This window comes from Geotrypetes seraphini, chromosome 7 (assembly GCF_902459505.1).
Source record: "Geotrypetes seraphini chromosome 7, aGeoSer1.1, whole genome shotgun sequence".
Taxonomy (NCBI): Eukaryota; Metazoa; Chordata; class Amphibia; order Gymnophiona; family Dermophiidae; genus Geotrypetes; species Geotrypetes seraphini.
The window spans coordinates 192,589,845-192,615,087 of record NC_047090.1 but is presented as its reverse complement, the minus strand read 5'-3'; the positions used below and the strand labels follow the sequence as shown (position 1 = coordinate 192,615,087).

Below are 25,243 nucleotides of genomic sequence, written 5' to 3'. Positions count from 1 at the left end.
TTGTTATCAAATGAGTATGATATCAATATTTTTTCAGGGGTCATTCTATAAAAAGTTAAACAATGTTCTTACAAAATTTGTTTGGTTTGGGAAAAGACCCAGAATTGCTTTAGTATCTTTACAAAGACCAATTGTGGAGGGAGGGGTAAATTTTCCAAATTTTTATAGGTACCATCAAGCCTATATTCTAAGACAGGGTATGTATTGGATCCTCCCAGATCTCATGGAGAATGTACTGGATTGGCTATATCTAGAATGGCGGCTCCTGTTCCCATTACATTTAGAACATCTAATTAGTATAAAAATGCCTAGACGATATAAAGATAACAGAATTCTATTGGATACTTGGAAGACATTAAGATATATTAGTAATCTATCACCAGAGCCAATTGCTAAATCATTAAATCAATCTATTTGGATAAACTCCAGGATCAAGATTGGCGGATACAAAATCGTCTGGAAACAATGGATAATTGCAGGTATACGAACATTGAATGATGTTATTTCAGAAGGATCAATGCTTAGTTTTTCACAATTGCAACATAAGAACATAAGAAATGCCTCTGCTGGGTCAGACCCTAGGTCCATCGTGCCCAGCAGTCCGCTCACGCGGTGGCCCAGCAGGTCCAGGACCTGTGCAGTAATCTATCTATACCCCTCTATCCTCTTTTCCAGTAGGAATTTGTCTAATCCTTTCTTGAACCCCAGTACCGTACTCTGCCCAATCACGTCCTCTGGAAGCACATTCCAGGTGTCCACCACACGTTGGGTAAAAAAGAACTTCCTAGTATTTGTTTTGGATCTGTCTCCTATCAACTTTTCCGAGTGCCCTCTTGTTCTTTTATTATTCGAAAGTTTGAAGAATCTGTCCCTCTCTACTCTCTCTATGCCCTTCATGATCTTATAAGTCTCTATCATATCCCCTCTAAGTCTCCTCTTCTCCAGGGAAAAGAGACCCAGCTTCTCCAATCTCTCAGCATATGACAGGTTTTCCATCCCTTTTATCAGACGCGTCGCTCTCCTCTGAACCCTCTCGACTAACGCCATATCCTTCTTAAGGTACGGCGACCAATATTGGACGCAGTACTCCAAATGCGGGTGCACCATTGCCCGATACAACGGCAGGATAACCTCTTTCGTTCTGGCTGTAATACCCTTTTTGATTATACCAAGCATTCTATTCGCTCTCTTAGCGGCTGCTGCACACTGTGCCGTCGGCTTCATTGTCATGTCCACCAATACCCCCAAGTCCCTTTCCTGGGTACTCTTATTCAATAATATCCCTCCCATTGTATAGTTGTACCTCGAGTTTCTGCTTCCCACATGTAATACCTTACATTTCTCAACGTTGAACTTCATCTGCCATCTCGTCGCCCAATCTTCTAGTTTGTTCAAGTCCCTTTGCAATTCTTCACATTCCTCTGTAGTCCGAGCTCCATTAAATAGTTTAGTGTCGTCCGCAAATTTTATTATCTCGCACTTCGTCCCTGTTTCTAGATCATTTATGAAGATATTAAATAGTAGCAGCCCGAGCACCGAGCCCTGCGGGACACCACTCGTGACCCTCCTCCAGTCGGAGTAGTGGCCCTTCACTCCTACCCTTTGTTTTCTACCCTCCAACCAGTTTCTGATCCATCTATGTACGTCTCCTTCCACCCCATGGTTCTTTAGTTTCCGGAGTAGGCGTTCATGGGGCACCTTGTCAAAGGCTTTTTGGAAATCTAGAAATATGATGTCAATGGGGTCTCCTTTGTCCATCTGTTTGTTAATCCCTTCAAAGAAGTGCAATAAGTTTGTTTGGCACGATCGTCCCTTGCAGAAACCATGCTGGCTGGCTATCAGAAGTTCGTGCTTTTCAAAATGTTGATCAATGCTTTCTTTTATCAGTGCTTCTGCCATTTTCCCAGGAACTGAAGTCAGGCTCACTGGCCTGTAGTTTCCCGGATCACCTCTTGATCTCTTTTTAAAGATGGGCGTAACGTTGGCTATCTTCCAATCCTCTGGGATCTCGCCTGTTTTCAGGGATAAGTTGCAAATTTGCTGCAGTAGTTCCGCTATCTCCTCCTTTAATTCCTTCAGAACCCTTGGATGTATGCCATCCGGACCCGGGGATTTGTCAGTTTTTAGTTTTTCTATCTGCCTGCGAACGTCCTCAATGCTCACTTCTATGAATGTTAATTTTTCTGCTTGACTTCCGTTGAAGAATTGCTCAGGTTCCGGCATGTTGGACGTGTTTTCGTTAGTAAATACAGACGAGAAGAACATGTTAAGCCTTTCTGCCACTACCTTCTCCTCCTTCACCACTCCCTTCCTGTCTCCGTCGTCTAGCGGTCCCACTTCCTCTCTAGCTGGCTGCTTCCCTTTAACATATCTGAAGAACGGTTTGAAATTTTTTGCTTCCCTGGCTAGCCTTTCTTCATACTCTCTTTTAGCTTTCCGAACCTCACGGTGACATTCTTTTTGATACTTCTTGTGCTCTTTCCAGTTCCCCTCAGATTTGTCCTTTTTCCATTTCTTGAATGAATTTTTCTTATTGCCTATCGCTTCCTTCACTGTTTTGGTTATCCACGCCAGGTCTTTTGTTCGATTCTTTTTGCACCCCTTCCTGAATCTGGGGATATACAGATTTTGCACCTCGTTCACCATGTCCCTGAAGAAGGACCAGGCATGATTTACCGTTAGCCATGTTTTGGAAGTGTTCCTAAGTTTCTTCCTTACCAATTCCCTCATTGCTTCGTAGTTTCCTTTCTTGAAGTTAAAGGTTGTCGTTATGGATCTCTTGCCTTTTGATACTCCTACCTCAACCTTGAACTTGATCATATTATGATCGCTGTTTCCCAACGTCCCCACTACTTCAACATCCTTTGCAGGTCCTCTTAACCCATTTAGGATTAGATCCAGAGTGGCATTTCCTCTCGTCGGTTCTCTAACAAGCTGCTTCATGAAGCAATCTTGTGTGGCTTCTAGGAATTTTGTCTCCCTAGCGCATTTCGAGCTTCCAAGCCTCCAGTCTATCCCGGGGTAGTTTAAGTCTCCCATAATAACCGTGTTGCCACTTTTGCATTCTCGCTTCATCTCGGCTTCCATTTCCTCATCGATATCTCCGGTTTGCCCGGGTGGGCGATAATATAGGCCCATCTTTATTTCAGGCCCTTTCCTTCCCGGTATTTTAACCCATAGAGATTCCAGCTTGTTGGTCATCTCTGCTGTGTCCATTCTTGTGGATTGTATGCTTTCTTTTATGTACAGGGCTATTCCACCTCCTTTTTGTCCTGCCCTGTCCTGGCGATAGAGCTTGTATCCCGGCAGTGCTGTATCCCATTTGCTTTCCTCATTCCACCATGTTTCAGAGATTCCAATGATGTCGATGTCTTCTGCATCGACCACGGCTTCTAGTTACCCCATTTTGTTTCTTAGGCTCCTTGCATTAGCATATATGCAATTTAGATCTTGATATTTTGTTGTCCTCCTTTCCTTTCCCTGTGCTTCGGTCCTTAATTTCTTTTCTTTTGCTGTAAACATTGTAACCTCTTCTGGGTTAGTCGATTCCCAGCCATTTTTCCCCTCAGTATCTTCTTAGTTTAAAGCCAGGTCTATTCCTCTTTTGACGTTGTTTGCTAGGAGTTTAGTTCCCGCTGCGCTCAGGTGGAGTCCATCTTTCCTGTAGAGCTTGCTCTTGCCCCAAAACGCCGTCCAGTTCCTCACGAAGTGGAATCCTTCTTCCTCGCACCATCTTCTCATCCACGCATTTATTGATTGTAGTTCCTCCTGTCTTTTCACATCTGCCCTCGGTACTGGTAGGATCTCTGAGAACATTATCTTCTGGGCCCTCATCCTCAGCTTCCTTCCCAGAATCTTGAACTGTTCTAGTAGCGTGCTTCTTTTGTAGTCTCTCCTGCTGACATCATTCGTCCCGATGTGGATCACTACAGCGGTCTCTTCTGTCTCCGCCCCTTCCAGTATCATTTCAATTTTGTCTGCGATGTCCTTGGTTCTTGCTCCTGGAAGGCAGGTCACCAGTCGGTCCTCTCTCCCTCCTGCTATGTGGCTGTCCACATGCCTAAGGATTGAGTCTCCCACTAGGATCGCTGACTTTCCCTTCTTCAGGTTTCGCTTCGGTCTCAGGTCAATGTCTTCAATGTGCTTCGCTCTTTCCACTTCTGGGCCTCGACTAGCCAAAATCTCCCCCTCTTGCAGTAGTCCTCTGTGGGTGTCATCTTTGAGGTAATTTTCTTCTTGCTCTCCCTTGCATGTTGGTATCCGTGTAGCTTCTTCTTTCATCTGAAGTTCGTCCTCTTCCACCTTCGTCCTGTATGCCTCTTCAATGAATCTCTCGAGTTCCCTGACTTCCTCCTCAATGTGTCTCTCCATGATGTGAAAACCTTCTAGCTCCTGTATCCTGTCCTCTAGTCGCTTGACTTCCTTCTTCAAGCTTTTCAGCTCCTGATACCGACTGCATACATATGACTGTCTCCCCGAGGGGAGATAGTCATACATATGACAGTCTGTGCAGAACACTGGAAAACTCATCTTCTGGCTTCTCTCTGCTTCCATTGTTGTTCCTAATTTAAGATACCAGTTGAGATTACTTGTGACTTGTGATTACTAGTGACTTGTGTCTGCCCTGTGTCCTTTCTCTCTCCCTATCTGCTGCTGGTGTCTTCCCTGACTCTCTCTCTGTGCTGGTGTCCTCTCTCTCTGTGTTGGTGTTCTGTGCTGGTATCTCTCTTTACCTGCTGCTGGTGTCCTCTCGTTCTCTACCAGCCACTGGTGTCCTCTCTCCCTCTGCCTGCTTGCTGCCTCCTTGGTATACTTGTGTGAATGGCTTGGCCCTTTGTGTCTGTCTCTTTCTTGCTTTCCTTTTGTGCTTGTCGCTTCTTTACCCCTCTGACTTACTCAGTTTGTTCTTGATAGTAGTGCCTTGTCTCTCCGCAAATGCTCTTCGCAAAGGCACTCTCGCTAAGGCGAGCACCTTTGCCGTTCGCCTTCGCCGCGCGCCGAACGGCTGCGCGCCGTTGGCTCCGCCCCCTTTTCAAGGGGGAGTCCAACGCTGCCTCTGATGCTGTGGGGGTGGGCGGAGCTTACTCTCGCCGCTTCCCCGAGCCCTGTGCTTCTTCCTGCCTTCTTCTCCTGCTTCAAACTCTGTCTCTCAGGCTCTCCCCTGCTCGATCTGGCTACCAAGCACTGCTCATAAATTTGGATTAAATAAAACACAATATTTTAAATGGATGCAATTGAAGCAAGCTATTCAGGCAGGGTTCCCTGAATGGAAAGATCTTAATACCCAATACAGTTTACAGGTTCTTTGTTTCCAGGCGGACTTTTTGGGACACCAAACCGCAAAATGGTATAAATTGATATATGGATTTTTAAATTTTTTTAAAAAAATGGACTTAGGGATATTTGGAGTATTGAGATTGGACAGACAATTTCTGCGTCTCAATGGCCACGATTTTGGTCCTGGAGATTAAGATCTACAAAGTCAGCATCTATGAGTCAAACTTGGATGTTTTTGTTACATAGAGTTTTATGGACCCCTACGCGCTTACAAAAGATAGATAGTACTAGATCTAATAGATGCTGGCATTGTAGAGTAGAAGTTGGGACGTTAGACCACTTAATTTTTTTTGTCCCTGTGTAAATGCATTTTGGAAATTAATTTGGCCCCAAATTAATGAATTACTAGAAAATCATGTAGGACTCTCATATGATACTATATTATTTGGTACAGCAATGAGAACTCAGAGTCCGATTTCAGCAAATAATAACAAACTATTATTAATATTGACAGGGGTCGCCATGCAACAAATAACTCAAAATTGGAAGGATTATACCAAATTAAACTATACATTTTGGTGGAATTCAGTCTGTCATATATACAAAATGGAAAAAACAATAGCATTACAACAGGGAAATATTCATAATTTTAAGAAAATTTGGGACCATTGACTCGATATTCCAATGATCAGATTTCATAGCACATTAATAATGGTTATATTAGAATGGGGAGGGGAGGGATATGTATATTATATGGAAATAAGAAATGAAAAAAGGGGAGGGTTATATTTTATATGATAAGATGAATTATTTGTAATCACAATTTTCATGTATTAATTGAATATAATATGTACAATTCAAATATTGTAAGAATGCAAAAATCTATAAAAAAAAAGAGTGCCCCTAGTGGTACACCTCTGCTGGTATACCAGCTCTAAAAAGAGCTCCATCAGCCAGTGACAGAGTTTCCCATCTAAGGAGCTACCTCCCAAATGAGCATGATGCACAGATATGATCTTACAGTGCAAACTCATAGATTCTAGACTCTAATTCAGCATGCTGGTTCTCTATCCCCCTTCCCCCCCCCCCATTTATTTTCTCTTTTGAACTTGTGGGGAGTAGATATCTACTTCTGTTATTCTGACTCAGCTCTGCTCAGCTCACATCCCCACAAGCTTTATTCTCATTCATAAAATAATCTCTTAAAATGCATAACATTTCAGCCAAGTGTTTGAATGTTCAACCCTCAGTGCATATTTTGCATACGGAGTTACCCACCCTTCTGCACACTCAGTCGTGTAACATTCATAAATTTGCAGCCAGATAAATGGCAGTCAGAAACACTGTTCACAAACACTTCTTTTAAGAACATAAGATTTGCCGCTGCTGGGTCAGACCAGTGGTCCATCGTGCTCAGCAATCTGCTCACGCGGCGGCCCTTAGGTCAAAGACCAATGCCCTATTTGAGTCTAGCCTTACCTGCGTATGTTCTCATCCAACCTTTTCTTGAATCCCCTATAACAGCCTCTGGAAGAGCGTTCCAGATTTCTACCACTCTGGGTGAAGAAGAATTCCTTACGTTTGTACGGAATCTTTTCCCTTCTAACTTTAGCGAGTGCCCTCTCATTCTCTTCATCTTGGAGAGGGTGAACAATCTCTCTTTCTCTGCTAAGTCAATTCCCTTCAATATCTTGAATGTTTCGATCATGTCCCCTCAGTCTCTTCTTTTCAAAAGAAAAGAGGCCCAGTTTTTGTAGCCTCTCATTGTACGGCAACTCCCCCAGTCCCTTAACCATTTTTGTTGCTCTTCTCTGGACCCTTTCGAGTAGTACTATGTCCTTTTTCATGTACGGCGACCAGTATTGGACGCAGTATTCCAGGTGGGGGCTTACCATGGCTGGGTATAATGGCATGATAACCTTCTTAATCATTCCTAGCATTCTGTTTGCTCTTTTTGCTGCCGCCACACATTGTGCCGATGGTTTCATTGACTTGTCTACAAGTACTCCCAAGTCTCTTTCCTGGGGGCTCTCTCCGAGTATTGCACCGGACATCCTGGGCTATTGTGGTGTACAGTTGCCTTGGCTTCATTACAGATGTTATTCAAGCTGAAGTTTGAATCCTTTCAAGCTAAGTGACTTATTAATTTTTATTCCATGAACAGAGTGAATTCCTTTGACTGTCTCGATATCTGTTTTTAGCATATTGTTTGTCTAGTTTGTGTATGTGTATGTCCCTTTGATGAATTTTTGATGATACTAATAAAATGATAGTAATAAAACTCTTAATGTATTTATAAACTAGATTATTTATTTATAGTATTACACTAACATTATGTTAGATCAAATTGAGAATGTATTTTTCAGAGGGGATTCTTTGAGTGTACAGTAGAGAATGACATGGGGATAAATTTTAACCCATCCCCCACGGGAACTCATTTTCCTGTCCTGGCGAGTTCTTTTCCTGTTTCTGCCCCATTCTTGCAAATTCTGTCCTCATCCGCACAAGCCTCAAACCCTTTAAAATCCTAAGTGGCAACATTCTAGAGCTCAGATTGTGATGTCATAATGCCTCATTCCACCAATGCCTAAGCTCCGTCCTCATCCGCACAAGCCTCAAACCCTTTAAAATCCTAAGTGGCAACATTCTAGAGCTCAGATTGTGATGTCATAATGCCTCATTCCACCAATGCCTAAGCTCCGTCCTCATCCGCACAAGCCTCAAACCCTTTAAAATCCTAAGTGGCAACATTCTAGAGCTCAGATTGTGATGTCATAATGCCTCATTCCACCAATGCCTAAGCTCCGTCCTCATCCGCACAAGCCTCAAACCCTTTAAAATCCTAAGTGGCAACATTCTAGAGCTCAAATTGTGATGTCATAATGCCTCATTCCACCAATGCCTAAGCTCCGTCCTCATCCGCACAAGCCTCAAACCCTTTAAAATCCTAAGTGGCAACATTCTAGAGCTCAGATTGTGATGTCATAATGCCTCATTCCACCAATGCCTAAGCTCCGTCCTCATCCGCACAAGCCTCAAACCCTTTAAAATCCTAAGTGGCAACATTCTAGAGCTCAGATTGTGATGTCATAATGCCTCATTCCACCAATGCCTAAGCTCCGTCCTCATCCGCACAAGCCTCAAACCCTTTAAAATCCTAAGTGGCAACATTCTAGAGCTCAGATTGTGATGTCATAATGCCTCATTCCACCAATGCCTAAGCTCCGTCCTCATCCGCACAAGCCTCAAACCCTTTAAAATCCTAAGTGGCAACATTCTAGAGCTCAGATTGTGATGTCATAATGCCTCAATCCACCAATGCCTAAGCTCCATCCTCATCCGCACAAGCCTCAAACACTTTAAAATCATAAGCAGCAACATTCTAGAGCTCAGATTGTGATGTCATAATGCCTCATTCCACCAATGCCTAAGCTCCGTCCTCATCCGCACAAGCCTCAAACCCTTTAAAATCCTAAGTGGCAACATTCTAGAGCTCAGATTGTGATGTCATAATGCCTCAATCCACCAATGCCTAAGCTCCGTCCTCATCTGCACGAGCCTCAAATGCTTTAAAATCATAAGTGTTCAAGGCCTTTGTGATTAAGGCAGAGCTTACAGGAATGGGACAGGGAGAGTGACAAAACTTGCAGGGACAGGATGGGTAAATTGAGTTCCTGCGGGGATGGGGACACATTTGTCTCATTGTCATTCTCTAGTGTACAGGTGAGTACAGTGTGTTTGGAATTGGCGTCCCAGCAAGGAAGCTATTGTCGGCAATCTCTTTGGTATCCATGGGGCTTCCCATCGATTCCTCTGATTCACTTCCTGGTTGAGGTGGAATCTCGCAGTCCCCGGAGCTCATTCACACTGCAAGTGAATTCCCCTGTTTGATGCTCACCGCTGCTCTGAGGATTCTCCAGTCGGGGAGAGAGCCGAATTGTCTGGGAACATTCGAAGCTTCCCTTTCCTCTTAACCATTTTGATCTTCTTTGGCTAGCCTCAGCATCCTCTCACACAACCGCCACGGCCGCAATCTTGCCTAATCTGAGTGTGATGTGGACGTCTTTATATTTGAGAATGGCCAAAAAAGATAGACACACTAAGGGCCAAAACATCAACAAAAAAGATAGATGTCTTTCAGTTTTGAAAATGAACATTTTCTCTCCTGGATTTCTGGATATCTTTCCCAAAATGTCTAAACTCAGACTTAGATGTCCTATTGAAAAGTTGTGTCTGAGTTCAAGAAAGCATGGGACAGGCATGCGAGATCTCTTAGGGAGAGGAGGAGATAGTAGATAAAGGTGAAAAGGGATGGAAATAACCTTTATGGAAAGGATGTGTAGAATAGTTTCCAGTGGAGGTGAAGATGTGGGACAAGCACAGAGAATCTCTGAAGGAGAGAAAGCGATTGTGGAGCTTAGTAGTTACTAGTTGGGATAAGCTGTATGATCTTTCTCTGTTGTCATTTTTGATCTTTTCCCATCATGTCAAGTCAGCTTGTAACTAGGGATTCCCGTCTGTGAGCTCTGCTTTACCTCAATCAATTCACCCATTGCCCTCTAATTGTTAAACAGTGCTCCGACCTGGGCTCCCTGGGTTGATGTTACCAGCCTGTGATGACAGGTAAGAAACTTTGCTTAATTCCCGATTTATGTGATTCTATGACTATCATTTCAGAGCCCAGCTGACAACTCCCTGCAGACAGATTATGACACTGCATATCAGACTTTTAAGCCACCACCTCCCATCCATGTTCAGTAGCTCACATATAAAGGTAGGAGAGCACACTTTCAAATCAGTCATTTTGCAGGAGTACAAAGAATGGGAGGAGGGGAGGGGTTGAGAAGTGCTTAGCAGAGTCAGGAGCTGGGACAGGGAGAAATGGGGCTTCCTAGGAGTAATAAAGAGAAATAAAAGAGGATAAGCAAAAGATACACTGTGTAACACAATATGGGCAATAAGTGCTCATGCCTCAAAAGGATAGAACATTTCTGCTATTTCCATAAAACTTTACTTTTGTGACCAGGATAGTCAAATTTTGTGAAAATGCCAAATTGTATTTATTTATTTATTTTTAACTCATTGATAACCTAAGTGGTATACATTTAGGTACTCAAGCATTTTTCCCTGTCTGTCCTGGGGGGCTCACAATCTATCTAATGTACCTGGGGGCAATGGGGGATTAAGTGTCTTGCTCAGGGTCACAAGGAGCTGTGTGGGATTTGAACCCACAACCTCAGGGTGCTGAGACTGCACCACACTGACAAATTTTCATCTTTCAACTCTTATAAAGTCATAAAAAGCAACATGAATCACAGTTAACATGTATTTATATTGAAGTTATACAAAGATGACACAGAAGATTTAGAAGTGAGTAGTTTTTTTTAGATTTGCGATTATATTGTACATCACTTTCACAAATCGGCACCCAGATGTAGCCTGTTCTCATATGGTCCTTGGTAGTTGCATTCAAAGTTCAGTATGGTGGAAGCGCTCACCTTGCTCCTCTGAGCATGCTCCCATGTCCTTAAATGTCTCAAGATGAGCATCAAGAACATGAACTTTGGGAGACATCCTACAGCTCATTTTACTGTAATTCTTCACTATATTCTCAACCAACTCTTTTTGATTGCCCAGGAAGCCCCAAGCCACTGCGACAAAGCTGTTCCAAGCCGCTTTCTCCTTCCTAGTTAGCTTCATGGGAAATTCCCTGCACTCGAGGATCATCTTTATCACTGGTCCAACGAAGATACCAGCTTTGACCTTTGCCTCAGACAGATTAGGGAAGATATCTTAAAGGTACTTGAAGGCTGCCGACTCCTTATCTAGAGCTCTGACAAATTGTTTCATTAGGCCCAATTTGATGTCAGGTTGTGGCATTAGCACCTTCCAGGGGTCCACCAGTGGTTCCCATTTGCGTTGTTTCTCCCTACAGAAAACTTGATCCGCTGTGGCCAGTCCCGCATTTGGTAGTGTGCCTGTCTGTCCCAAAGGCAGAGATAGCAGAGAAACTTGGTAAAATTGCTTTAGAGATCCATTAGGAATGCCACCATTTTGGTCTCCGATGACCTCTCAGCTGTACTCATCATGCTTCAAGGCACCTAATAAGGTCTTGATGCTGTTGTAATTCTCTTTGAGGTGCACTGAGTGAGCCAGTGGAAGAGACGGGTACTTATTCCTGTTTTGGTCAGAACAGCTTTGAAGCTCCTGGATGAGCTGTCAATGAAAAGACTCTACTCTTTTGGGTTACAGGCACTTCAATTGCCTCAAACAGGTTGGTCACATTGTGGCAGAAGCAGAGCCTATCTAGATTGGTGAAGAAGGTGGAAAAAGCTTATTGATGCTTCCTGTGATCTGTGATTTGCACACTTTCATCCAACAAGCGAACAGAATGTTGGGTATCATTAAAAAGAGTATCACGACCAGGACGAAGGAAGTCATCATGCCGCTATATCGTGCAATGGTGCACCCACATCTGGAGTACTGTGTCCAGTACTGGTCGCCGTACCTCAAGAAGGACATGGCAGTACTTGAGGGGGTCCATTTTAAATAGTATGTTAATTTTATGACTTACTTTTATATTTTGGTTGTAACTCGCTTAGTAAATTATGGATAAGCGATTTATCAAATATAAATAAACTTGAACTTGAACTTAGCATTTTATTATTATAGATGGTTTCCACTATTTTGCCCGGCACTGAAGTCAGGCTTACCGGTCTATAATTTCCTGGATCTCCCCTGGAACCCTTTTAAAAATTGGTGTAACATTGGCTACCCTCCAGTCCTCAGATACTACAGATGATTTTATCGACATGTTACAGATCACTAACAGCAGATCAGCAATTTCATGTTTGAGTTCTTTCAGTACCCTGGGATGTATACCATCCAGTCTAGGTGATCTATCACTCTTTAACTTGTTAATTTGTCTTAGTACATCTTCCAGGCTCACTGAGATTTCTTTTAGTTCCTCCATATCATCACCGTTGAAAACCATTTCTGGTTCAGGTAGCTCTCTTACATTTTCTTCCGTAAAGACTGAAGCAAAGAATTTATTCAGTCTCTGCACTTTGGCCTTATCCTTCCAGAGTGCCCCTTTTGCTCCTTGATCATCCAGTGGTCCCATGGATTCTCTCACAGGTTTTCTGCTTCTGAGGTACCTAAAAAAAAGTTTTTACTATGTGTTTTTGCTTCTCTGGCAAGTTTCTTTTCTTATTCTTTTTTTAGTGTCATCCTTTCAATGCTTTGCATCCAACTTGCCGGTGCTTATGTCTCTTCTTATTTTTTTAAAATTTGGATTGGAAGATAGCTAATGTTACGCCCATCTTTAAAAAAGGATCGAGAGGTGACCCGGGGAACTACAGACCGGTGAGTCTGACTTCGGTTCCGGGGAAAGTGGTGGAAGCGCTGATAAAAGACAACATTGATGAGCATCTAGAAAGGAATAAACTGATGAAAACAAGCCAACATGGCTTCTGCAAGGGAAGATCGTGCCTAACGAACTTATTGCACTTATTCAAAGGAATTAACAAACAAATGGACAAAGGGGACCCCATAGATATCGTATACTTGGATTTCCAAAAAGCCCATGAACACCTACTACGGAAACTGAAGAACCATGGGGTGGAAGGAGACGTACATAGATGGATCAAAAATTGGTTGGCAGGTAGGAAGCAAAGGGTAGGAGTGAAGGACCACTACTCTGACTGGAGGAAGGTCACGAGTGGTGTCCCGCAGGGGTCGGTACTCGGACCGCTGCTGTTCAATGTATTTATAAATTATCTAGAAACAGGGACGAAGTGCGAAGTAATAAAATTTGCATATGACGCCAAACTATTTAGTGGAGTTGGGACTAAAGAGGACTGTGAGGATTTACAAAGGGACCTGAACAAACTAGAAGAGTGGGCGATGAGATGGCAGATGAAGTTTAATGTAGAGAAATGTAAAGTCTTGCATGTAGGAAACAGAAACCCGAAGTATAGCTATACGATGGGAGGGCTGGTAATGGGTGAAAGTACCCTAGAAAAGGACTTGGGGGTAATAGTGGACAAGACAATGAAGCCGTCAGCACAGTGCATAAAGGCCTCTAAGAAGGTGAATAGAATGCTAGGTATTATCAAGAAAGGTATTACAACCAGAACGAAAGAAGTTATCCTGCCGTTGTATCGGGCGATGGTGCGCCCGCATCTGGAGTACTGCGTCCAGTATTGGTCACCATACCTTAAGAAGGATATGGCGATAGAAACATAGAAAAATGACGGCAGATAAGGGCCATAGCCCATCAAGTCTGCCCACTCTACTGACCCACCCCCATAGTCTATTCTCCTAGAGATCCCGCTCCTAATGACCCATCCTTAACTCCACCCTCTTAGGGACCCCACATGGGCATCCCATTTACTCTTAAAATCTGGCACCTGGTGGCCTCGATTACCTGTACCGGAAGCTCGTTCCAGTGATCAACCATTCTTTCGGTGAAGAAATACTTCCTGGTGTCGCCATGAAATTTCCTGCCCCTGAGTTTGAGCGGATGCCCTCTTGTGGCTGATGGTCTCTTGAGAAGGAAAATATCTTCTTCCACCTCGATACGTCCGGTGATATATTTAAACGTCTCGATCATGTCTCCCCTCTCCCTACATTCTTTGAGAGAGTAGAGCCGCAAATTGTTCAGCCTCTCTTCGTATGAGAGATCCTTTAGCTCCGAGACCATCCTGGTGGCCAAACGTTGAACTGACTCTGCTCTCAGAACATCTTTATGGTAATGTGGACTCCAAAATTGCACACAGTATTCCAGATGTGGTCTCACCATGGTTCTGTATAATGGCATTATGACTTCAGGCTTCCGGCTAACGAAACTTCTGCGGATATAACCTAACATCTGTCTTGCCTTAGATGAAGCCTTCTCCACTTGATTGGAAGCTTTCATATCTGCACTGATGGTCGCTCCTAAATCTCATTCTGTTGTAGTCCTAGCTAAGGTCTCACCATTTAAGGTGTAAGTTCTGCACGGATTTCTGCTGCCGAGGTGCATGACCTTGCATTTCTTGGCGTTGAAGGCCAGCTGCCAGGTTGATGCCCAAAGTTCCAACAAAAGCAGGTCCTGTGTCATACTATCGTGTGAATTGGAGCCGCTCACTATGTTACATAGTTTGGCGTCATCGGCGAATAGTGTTATTTTACCTTGAAGCCCCTGAGTCAGGTCCCCTATGAATAAGTTGAAAAGGAGCGGGCCCAAGACTGAGCCCTGCGGTACTCTACTTGTCACTTGTGACGTTCTAGAGAGAGTACCGTTAACCACCACCCTCTGCAGTCTACCATTTAGCCAATCACTGACCCATGCAGTTAGTGTTTCTTCCAACCCCATCGATTTCATCTTGCTCAACAGCCTATGGTGAGGGACGCTGTCAAAAGCTTTACTGAAGCCTAGGTACACTATGTCTAGGGATTCTCCCAAGTCCAGCTTTCTTGTTACCCAGTCAAAGAAGCTGATGAGATTGGATTGACAGGACCTATCCTTGGTGAATCCATGTTGACTGGGATCCCGTAGATTCTCCTCATTCAGGATCGTGTCTAATTTACATTTGATTAGTGCTTCCATGAGTTTACACACTATTGATGTTAGATTCACCGGGCTGTAATTTGCAGCCTCTGCTCTGCAACCTTTTTTGTGCAGTGGAACAACATTAGCCGTTTTCCAGTCCAGGGGGACTCTCCCCGTACTGAGGGAGAGATTGAAGAGTACGAATAACGGTTCTGTCAGGACATAACACAACTCCCTGAGCACTCTGGGGTGTAGATTGTCCGGTCCCATGGCTTTATTCACATTGAGTTTTGTCAGTTTGCAGTAGACGTCTCTGGGTGTGAACTCGAAATTCCGAAATGGGTCTTCTGCTCCTTGCTTTGCCTGCAAGTGTGGACCGTGCCCCGGTGCCTCGCGGGTGAAGACCGAGCAGAATTATTCATTCAGAAGTTCAGCTTTACCGGAATCTGATTCTACATAAGTCCCATCTGTTTTTTTTTAGGTGTACTATCCCGTCTGTGTTTCTTTTTCTGTCGCTGATATACCTGAAGAAGGATTTGGCCCCTTCTTAATGTTCTTAGCTAAAGTTTCTTCTACTCAAAGTTTGGCCTCCCTAACTGCCGTTTTGACCGCTGCAGCCCTGGCCATATATTCTAGTTTGGCTTCCATTTCCTCCATTCGTTTGTAGGAAATAAATGCTTTTTTCTTTTCTTTAATGAGGCACAAGATCTCAGCAGTGAACCATTGGGGTTTATTGCTTCTCTGCCGTTTATTTACTATCTAATGTGGAGGCTTGTTGCTTCGTGTAAGGTAGATTTCAGAGCGTCCAGAAAAGAGCAACACGATTGATAAAAGGTATGGAAAACCTTTAATACGCTGAAAGATTAGAGAAACTGGGGCTCTTTTCCCTAGAAAAGCGGAGGCTTAGAGGGGACATGATAGAGACTTATAAGATCATGAAGGGCACAGAGAAAGTGGAGAGGGACAGATTTTTCAAACTTTCAAAAATTATAAGAATGAGAGGGCATTTGGAAAAATTAAGAGGGGACAGATTCAGAGCCAATGCTAGGAAGTTCTTCACCCAAAGGGTGGTGGACACCTGGAATGCGCTTCCAGGACAGAGTACGGTATTGGGGTTCAAGAAGGGATTAGATGATTTCCTGAAGAAAAAGGGGATAGAAGGGTATAGATAGAGGATTACTATACAGGTTCTGGACCTGATGGGCTGCCGCATGAGCGGACTGCTGGGTATGATGGACCTCTGTTCTGACCCAGCAGAAGCACTGCTTATGTTCTTATGTATTCTTTAAAGGATGTTTTTGGGCTATAGTAGCCTCTTTCACGTCACCTTTTAACCACATCAGCTCTCATTTTCTCTTTCCACCTTTGTTAATATGTGGAATACATCTGGTCTGGGCTTCCATGATGGAATTTTTAAATAAAGTCCATGCCTAATTTACAGTCCCTTCCTTTACCACCAATCCTTTTAGCTTATTTTAACCATTTTCCTCATTTTATTGTAGTCACCCTTTTGAAAATTACATGCCACAACTTTACATTTTTTTTAGTGAAGTTACTCTAGATATCATCTCAAATTTGATCACGCTATAATCACTGCTTCCCAGAGACCCAACACAACAGTTACCACTTGTACTATGCCCTCCATTCCACTAAGAACCAAATCTAAAATAGATCCTCCTCGTTGGTTCCTGTAGAAAACCAAAATGAAATTGTGGCAATGAAAACAATACATGTATTTCACCAATGCCTAATGTGTATGAGATTCTCGTAATATATTTCATATATGATATATTTTCAAATAACTTTGAAAATTTATTTGTAAAAGTTAAACACTCTGCCATCCTAGTGAGAAACAAAATTGTCGTACCTTCCAGAGATTTTTGTCAGTGCTTGCATGTGAAGTTAGGTGTTCAAGGTTTGTCTTGATCCCCAACAGGCATGCCAAAATATGACTTGTAAGCATTGCATATCTTAGCAGATGCTTCTATGGAGTACTTTATCCCTCTTGATAAATTGGGCGTGGGAGCGCACTCCGCCCCTCCTCCCCACCCGACGGGACTACGCTGAACCAATAAAAGATTCAGCGCCTAACAGCACGCTGTCTAAGACATTCATAGCACCTTTGTGAAGCGACCAAGAAGCGATCCACCCCTACAACACTACCAAACGTAAAACCAACCGAAAAACAGCAGCCAAACCACCAAAGACCCTTCTACCACCTTTCACCAACCACCAAACAAAAAAAAAAAAATAAATAAAAAAACAAAACCCAAAATGAAGCTAACCTCACGAGCCCAGCACTTCATACTGTTAATCTTTCTTTTAACCAGCGGGAAGACAGCAGCAAATAACCTCCTCCCTACACCCGCTACAGATATAAATAAATCTCTCTTCCAAAATAGGAGAACATCAAGTGACAGAAACTCAAACCTACAATCTAACACTCTACACTCCATTACCACAGCATGGGGAAGAAGACCAACACACACTAAGACTAAACCACACCGGCACACCAAATCACTTATATATCCAAACACAACCCACAACTATCACACAGAGATATCCACACTCAAATGCGCCTACTTAAATATCAGAGCACTAGGTCCAAAAACAGAGCTTATAAAAACCTGGATAACACAAGAAAACCTGGACTGTCTTTTCCTCACAGAAACCTGGCTAACCTCCGACTCAGACCCCAGAATAACTGAAGTCTGCCCACAAGGATTCAAAATTACAGTGGTCTGCAGAGAAAAAAAAGAGGCGGAGGCCTAGCAATCTTAATCAAACAAGATCTAACCCTTAATATAATTGAGAAAACATCTAACCCGTACATGGACCTTTTAGCTTGCCAACTCTCAAGCACCACACTAAAAGACACACTAAACTGCATGCTCTGCTACATAGCGTCGGGAAACTGGTCTTTAGCAAGAACCGAAGTGGAAGACTTCATATACCAAAACTCACTAATAGCAACCTACAACCTACTCCTAGGAGACCTAAATCTACACCTAGATGATCAATCATCCAAACAAGTAGACAACTTTCTCTCATTTCTCAAAGCCTTATCCTTCCAAATGCTAAATCCACAAACAACTCATGAAAAAGGCCACCAACTTGATATTGCAGCCTTCATGACCCACCAACCATCCTTAACAGAAATTCATACATCTAACGGAACATGGTCCAGATCCATCTGGTCAGACCACTACATCTACACTTTCAACATCAACTGGACCAAAAACAACAAAAAAACTATAACAAAACTCAATAAAGTGAGAACATGAAGACTGCCAATCAAGTGGAGCAAGCTTCATCCAAGGCAAGGCAAATCATAGGTTGCATACGCAGGAGTTTCGTCAGCCGTAAGCCTGAAGTCATTATGCCATTGTATAGATCCATGGTGAGGCCCCACCTGGAATACTGTGTGCAATTCTGGAGGCCGCATTACCGTAAGGATGTGCTGAGACTGGAGTCGGTCCAGAGAATGGCCACCCGGATGGTCTTGGGACTCAAGGATCTCCCGTATGAGGAACGGCTGGATAAGTTGCAGCTGTACTCACTCGAGGAACGCAGAGAGAGGGGTGACATGATCGAGACATTCAAGTATCTCACGGGCCGCATCGAGGTGGAAGAAGATATCTTCTTTTTCAAGGGTCCCGCGGCAACAAGGGGGCTTCCGTGGAAAATCAGGGGCAGGAAACTGCACGGGGACACCAGGAAATTCTTTTTCACTGAAAGGGTGGTTGATTGCTGGAATAGTCTTCCACTTCAGGTTATTGAGGCCAGCACTGTGCCTGATTTTAAGGCCAAATGGGATAGACACATGGGATCTATTCACAGAGAAAGGTAGGGGAGGCCCTTATCTGCCGACTATTTCTATGTTCTATGTTTCTACACCTCACGCAAACACATCGAACCCTCCATATTCTGGTCTAAAATAGATGAAACTATTCTAGAAAACAACCCCGAGGACTTCATCTTACATTGGGAAAGACTTTGCTCCAACACCCTTGATGATTTAGCCCCACTGCAAACCAAATCCAGACCCAGCAGGAGATCAGATAAATGGTTTGACTCCGAACTGCTACAACTCAAAAGACAATGTAAACGACTAGAGAGAAAATGGAGAAAATCAAACTCGGATCATACAAAATCCGCCTGGAAAAAAATCAACAAACAATACAAATCACAATTAAAGGACAAGAGAAAAGCACACTACACCAACCTAATAGGCACTGAAACCCAAGACACCAAAAAACTATTCCAAATTCTAAAAACCCTAACCGACACCAAACCCTACCTGACCACTAACAATACTACCCCCCCTCAACCACTCTATTAGCAGAACACTTCCAAAATAAAATTACCAATGCAAGAGCTACCCTCAATGACACCTCTATCCATTCTAACGAATTCACAATTCTCCCCATAGATAGAGATTCTACTGCAGCAGATAGAATATGGTCTCAATTCCCCAACATACAATGGCCTGAATTCAACAAATACTACAAAAAATACAACCATGCATCCTGTGACCTCAACAACTGTCTACCATATCTCCTAAAAACATCCAGCACAAAATTCCGCACTCTTTTTCTAAACTGGATACAAATCTCGCTAATAAACAGCCACTACCCTACCAATCTCAGCGAAATCATAATCACCCCGATCCTCAAAGACCCCAAAGGACCGATAGGCCAAATAGCCAACTACAGACCCATTGCCTCTATTCCACTCTACGTCAAAATAATAGAAGGACTAGTTGCCAAATTCCTCTCCAATTACCTAGAAAACCATAACATACTCCATCCCACACAATCCGGCTTCAGAAACAACTTCAGCATGGAAACACTACTAGGATCTCTCTTGGACACAGCCAGCCAACATCTCAGCACAGGAAAAAAAATGATCCTCATACAACTAGACTTTACCGTTGCATTCGACTTGGTGGACCATAACATTCTACTACAAATCCTGGATACAATAGGTATCACAGATAAAGTATACACATGGTTTGAAGGATTCCTTAAATCAAGAACCTATAGAGTAAAATCAGACAAATAAAAATCTGAACCTTGGTCAAACCCCTGCGGAGTTCCCCAAGGATCCCCTCTATCCCCGACTCTCTTCAATTTCTATACAGCCTCCCTCAGCTCTCACCTGGACAAACAAGGCATAACCTCCTACAGCTATGCCGATGACATTACCATTCTCATACCCTTCATAGAAACATAGAAATATATGGCAGATAAGGGCCACGGCCCATCCAGTCCGCCCACCCTAATGACCCTCCCCTACCTTTACCTTGTGAATAGATCCCACGTGTCGATCCCATTTGGCCTTGAAATCAGGCACGCTGCTGGCCTCAATCACCTGAAATGGAAGACTATTCCAGCGATCAACCACCCTTTCAGTAAAAAAGAACTTCCTGGTGTCACCTCGCAGTTTCCCGTCCCTGATTTTCCACGGATGCCCTCTTGTTGCCGTGGGACCCTTGAATAAGAAGACATCTTCCTCTGCCTCGATGCGGCCCATGAGATATTTGAACGTCTCGATCATGTCTCCCCTCTCTCTGCGCTCCTCGAGCGAGTATAGCTGTAATTTTTCTAACCGTTCATCATACGGGAGATCCTTGAGTCCCGAGACCATCCGGGTGGCCATTCTCTGAACCGACTCCATCCTCAGCACATCCTTGCGATAATGCGGCCTCCAGAATTGCACACAGTATTCTAGGTGGGGGCCTCACCATGGATCTATACAATGGCATAATGACCTCCGGCTTACGGCTGACGAAACTCCTGCGTATGCAACCCATGATTTGTCTTGCCTTGGATGAAGCTTTCTCCACTTGATTGGCAGCCTTCATGTCCTCATTGACGATCACCCCTAAGTCTCGCTCTGCTACCGTTCTTGTTAGGATCTCACCATTAAGGATATAAGTCCTGCATGGATTTTGGCTACCCAGGTGCATAACTTTGCATTTTTTGGCATTGAAACTGAGTTGCCAGGTCCTAGACCAGCGCTCCAGTAGGAGTAGATCGTGCATCATGTTGTCGGGCATCAAGTTTTTGTCCGTTGTGCTTTTGCCCACTACATTACTTAGCTTGGCGTCATCGGCGAATAATGTTATTTTACCTCGGAGCCCTTCTGCCAAGTCACTTATGAAGATATTGAATAGGATCGGGCCCAAGACCGAGCCTTGGGGCACTCCACTGATCACCTCTGTCATTTCAGAGGGGGTGCCGTTCACCATTACCCTTTGAAGCCTACCTCCAAGCCAGTTCCCAACCCATTTTGTCAATGTCTCGCCCAATCCTATAGAACTCATCTTGCTTAGCAACCTGCGGTGTGGTACGCTATCGAATGCTTTGCTAAAGTCCAGGTATATTATGTCCAGGGACTCCCCAACATCTAGCTTCCTCATCACCCAGTCAAAGAAGCTAATCAGGTTGGATTGGCAGGATCTCCTCTTAGTAAATCCATGTTGACGGGGATCCCTTAGATTCTCCTCATTAAGGATCGTGTCTAATTGATGTTTGATTAGGGTTTCCATCAGTTTGCTCACTATTGAAGTTAGACTCACTGGTCTGTAGTTTGCTGCCTCTATTTTTGAGCCTTTCTTGTGGAGTGGAATGACGTTAGCTGTCCTCCTGTCCAACGGGACGCTGCCTGTACTAAGGGAGAGGTTGAAGAGCGCGGCCAACGGTTCCGCCAAGACATCACTCAACTCCCTGAGCACCCTGGGGTGTAGGTTGTCAGGCCCCATAGCCTTGTTAACCTTGAGCCTTGACAGTTCACCGTAGACACTGCTGGGTGTAAACTTCGATCAACCTGAACTCTCCATGACGAACACAATATACCAAACACTAAAATCAATAGCAACCTGGATGAAAGATCACAAACTGAAATTGAACCCAGATAAAACGAAATTCATCCTCCTAGAAAACAACAAAATACCAACCATAACCAACATTGAAATCAACGCAATCAACTACCCCATACAAACCACCCTAAAACTGCTAGGAATAACTATCGACAGATGCTGCACCATGCAACCGCAAATCAATAAAACAATACAAAAGTCATTCTTAGTCATGAGAAACTTAAGACAAGTTCAGAAATTCTTTGAGAAAACTCAATTCCAGCTCATAGTTCAGTCCTTAATACTAGGCCTACTTGACTACTGTAATATACCTCCCATGCCCTACAACCATAACAAAACAACCACAAACTATCCAAAACACAGCACTAAGACTCATCTACTCATTAAAGAAACATGATCACATTTCAGAAGCATATCTCCAATCGTATTGGCTTCCGATCCCAGCAAGAATACAATTTAAATTCTACTGCCTACTATTTAAGACTTTATACGGAGACAGTCCAAACTACCTGAATAACCGCCTCATCCACAACACCGCAACCAGACATAGGAAAGCTCACACCCCATTCTCATACCCCCCAATTAAGGAGGTCAAATGGAAAAAACTATATGATGGCCTCCTGGCCACTCAAGCAGCCAAACTAGACAACCAAATCGCCAATCTACTGACAGCATCCCTCGACTATAAGACTTTTAGAAAAGAAATAAAGACCATACTCTTCAAGAAAACTCTGAAAAAAGAAATAATACCGCAAGTCTCAAACTCCACCTCTCACTAAAGCCAGCTACCCCAAACAAATAACCTTACCCATTTCTTACTCTTTTTGAAAATGATCAATTTTTTTTATAAGTTCTTGTTGTAATGCATCTTGGATAATTCTTTTGTAATCCGCCTTGAACTGCAAGGTAATGGCGGAATAGAAATCCCTAATGTAATGTAATACATAGCAAAATGTATCTTCTGGATGTTTGCACCTTAGCAAAAGGGCCCCTAAGTTTACTCAGTTTAGAATCAATCTGGAATGATCGGCAAAAAAGGTAAATTTCAAAATATCAATGTCCTGGTCACAAAAGCAAAGTTGGAGGGGAATGAGAGCCATTTTGTATACTTTTGTGGCAGAGGCAATTAAGAAAGAACAAATTGTTACATAGTAATATCAATATCAGAATATGAAACTGAAACTTAAAAACGTTCCAAGGACAGTCTCATGGGGAAAAGTTTTTTAGGGTGGCGGGGAGATTGGGAAACAGAGAACTGGATGGATAATCAGAAGGTGACTAAGCAGTATAATTTTATGTTTTATAATGTAATAGAAAACAAAAAAAAGGAAAGCCAACAGACCCCTACCTCCAAGAGGCTTAATCAAATTGTTGCTTGGACTTCATCAGACCTCTTCCTTCCCCCCCTTTTTTTGAAGACCATTTATCTAGCCCTTATAATGTAATAGGAAATCCAGACCTCTTTTAAGACCTGTTTTGGTGGCGTCAAAATATTTCATCATTTTAACTTCCTGGATGGTTTGAAATTTCTTCATAGTAATCTGCCCATAAAGTCACTGATGCAGTGCTTTGAACAGACGTCATCTCAGTTTGTCTTGGGAGCAATATCTCCAAATGGGTTAGTTTTCAATATGTCCATCGGGGGGGGGGGGTTGTTCATTAGAGAAAGTGTGTCATCCAACCACTAATAGGGATTAAAAAAGCCTCAACTATTCCAACAGCACCTTAGGCGAAAGTAAATTAAGTTGTCTTATCACATCTGGAACAGCATTGAGTTTAAAGTGGATGATTTGAATTAAGCTCTAACGGTGTACATGATTAAAGCAGGAGCAAAGATTTCTTGTGTGAAGTCCAGTGTTACCAGATAAATTGTGCTTGGGCACATGGTGAGGTTTATTTGCTTTTTTGAGAAGAGTATGTCAACATGACAGTGGAGTTTTTTTATGCCAATGATGTGATAAGACAGCTTCTTTCAATGAAGGTGTTGTCAGAACACCCCCCCACCCCCCATCGAGGGGATGGACATATTGAAAACAATTTTTGATAGTGATACAATTAGTTTTGCATCTACCATGACAAGAATAAACCTTGCTCGTAGGCCACGGCATGTGGCGTACGATCCCATTTTCTCATATTTACTACCAACACTTTCGTAGTACTTGCAGCATACTAGGGAAAGCTTCCTTCTGGAGTTCCTAAGGTGTAACATGCATAGGCAACTTCTACCAGTGTATTTTGAAATTCTTTTTCATCAAGTCTCTGATTTTGACAGTAGGTAAAAATGCTCAGGGACAACACAAGAGTTTTTCCTGACACACCCAGATGAGAATTATTATATGTGGGCACGAGTGCAGAGGGCAATTTTCAAATGAATTTAAAGGTTTTTTTTGTTGTTTTTGAAAGAAAGATGAGCCAACCTTGTGGAAGTGGAAGAGGTCATCTGCCAGGACCGGGGCAAAGTAGATTTCTTAGAGCTCAGAAGGTAGTAGAAACGCTTCTGAGCTTGTTGACGCCATCCTTCACCTTGCCTCTGTGGAGGTCGCTCAAACCAAACAAAAACAAACTTCTTTTCCCTTTTGGGTCCGTTTTTCTGTTGTAGTCATTGATTTTACCTTATCTACCGCACTCTTTGATATACCTACGGATCCCTTTCACAAAAACAATACTAGCTAAAGCCTGTGAACAATCTTCAGCTTCACTAACTTCTCATTATGCCTCAGACCAGCATGATTAATGTTTTAAAAGGGTTGATATTCAAAGCAATTTAACTGACTAGAAATAGTTTCTGTCCACTTAAATCACCTGTTGGGGGCTAATTTTCCGAGGTATTTAACCAGTTAGTGCCACTGAAAATAACCAGTTACTTTGAACTGAAAACCGGCTATTTTGTCAGAATTCCAGAGCTTAACTATATTGTATTGTTTAGAAATTGTACAAATAGTTGAAAACTTTAATAAGCTTTAATTTAAAAAATAGTCTCTGCAGAAAGAAGGGCTGCTGGGAGAGTCCACGCTGGTTTGTGGGCTGCCTCTGAGTGACCTCTCTGAAGTTTCCTCAGGATACGGTTCCTGCTGTGCTTTGCTCAGGCAATACAAGGAACCTGCACAGCAGGTCACTTGTCTGGTGCTAACTGTGCACGTATTGACAGAGTTCAGGAGTACAAAGGAAAAAACCCAGCACCCCTCCACCTGCCAAACGGTGGCTCATTAATGAATGTATTCAGTAGTGGTTTCTTCAGGCTCAATCTGAGTATCCCAAACTCTGTGTAACTGGCAGTGAGGGAGACAGCACGGCAGTCAGTGATGCTAGGAAAAAAACAAGTTGGCCTTTTCACTTACAATACTGTCTTTTTGGGTAGATGAGTAAATATTAAATGTATTACCCATACTCATATATTACACAATGACTAAATATCTCAGTAAATGACAGCACCCAACAAGGTGGCCAGAGCTGTGCCGACCGCTCTATGTGGGCCCCAGTCCCCCATGCATATATGTATCCTAACATAATGGGGATGGTTCAAGTATTGCTGGCAGTATATCGGAAGG

The 25,243-nt window shown here is 43.1% G+C and overlaps 1 protein-coding gene across 3 annotated transcripts in view; it reads left to right on the top strand.

Annotated features, from left to right (window-relative positions):
- The window catches only part of FLVCR2 (FLVCR heme transporter 2), a 157,178-nt gene that overhangs the window by 107,121 nt on the left and 24,814 nt on the right, over positions 1 to 25,243 (top strand). For 2 of the 3 annotated variants that reach the window (XM_033950885.1, XM_033950883.1), the window contains one exon: positions 9,955 to 10,051. The exons of the other annotated variant lie outside the window; for it this stretch is intronic. In XM_033950885.1, coding sequence (XP_033806776.1) covers positions 9,955 to 10,038 — 84 coding nt within the window. In that variant the 3' untranslated portion in view covers positions 10,039 to 10,051. The remainder of the gene's footprint in view (positions 1 to 9,954; positions 10,052 to 25,243) is intronic. 3 annotated transcript variants of the gene reach the window in all.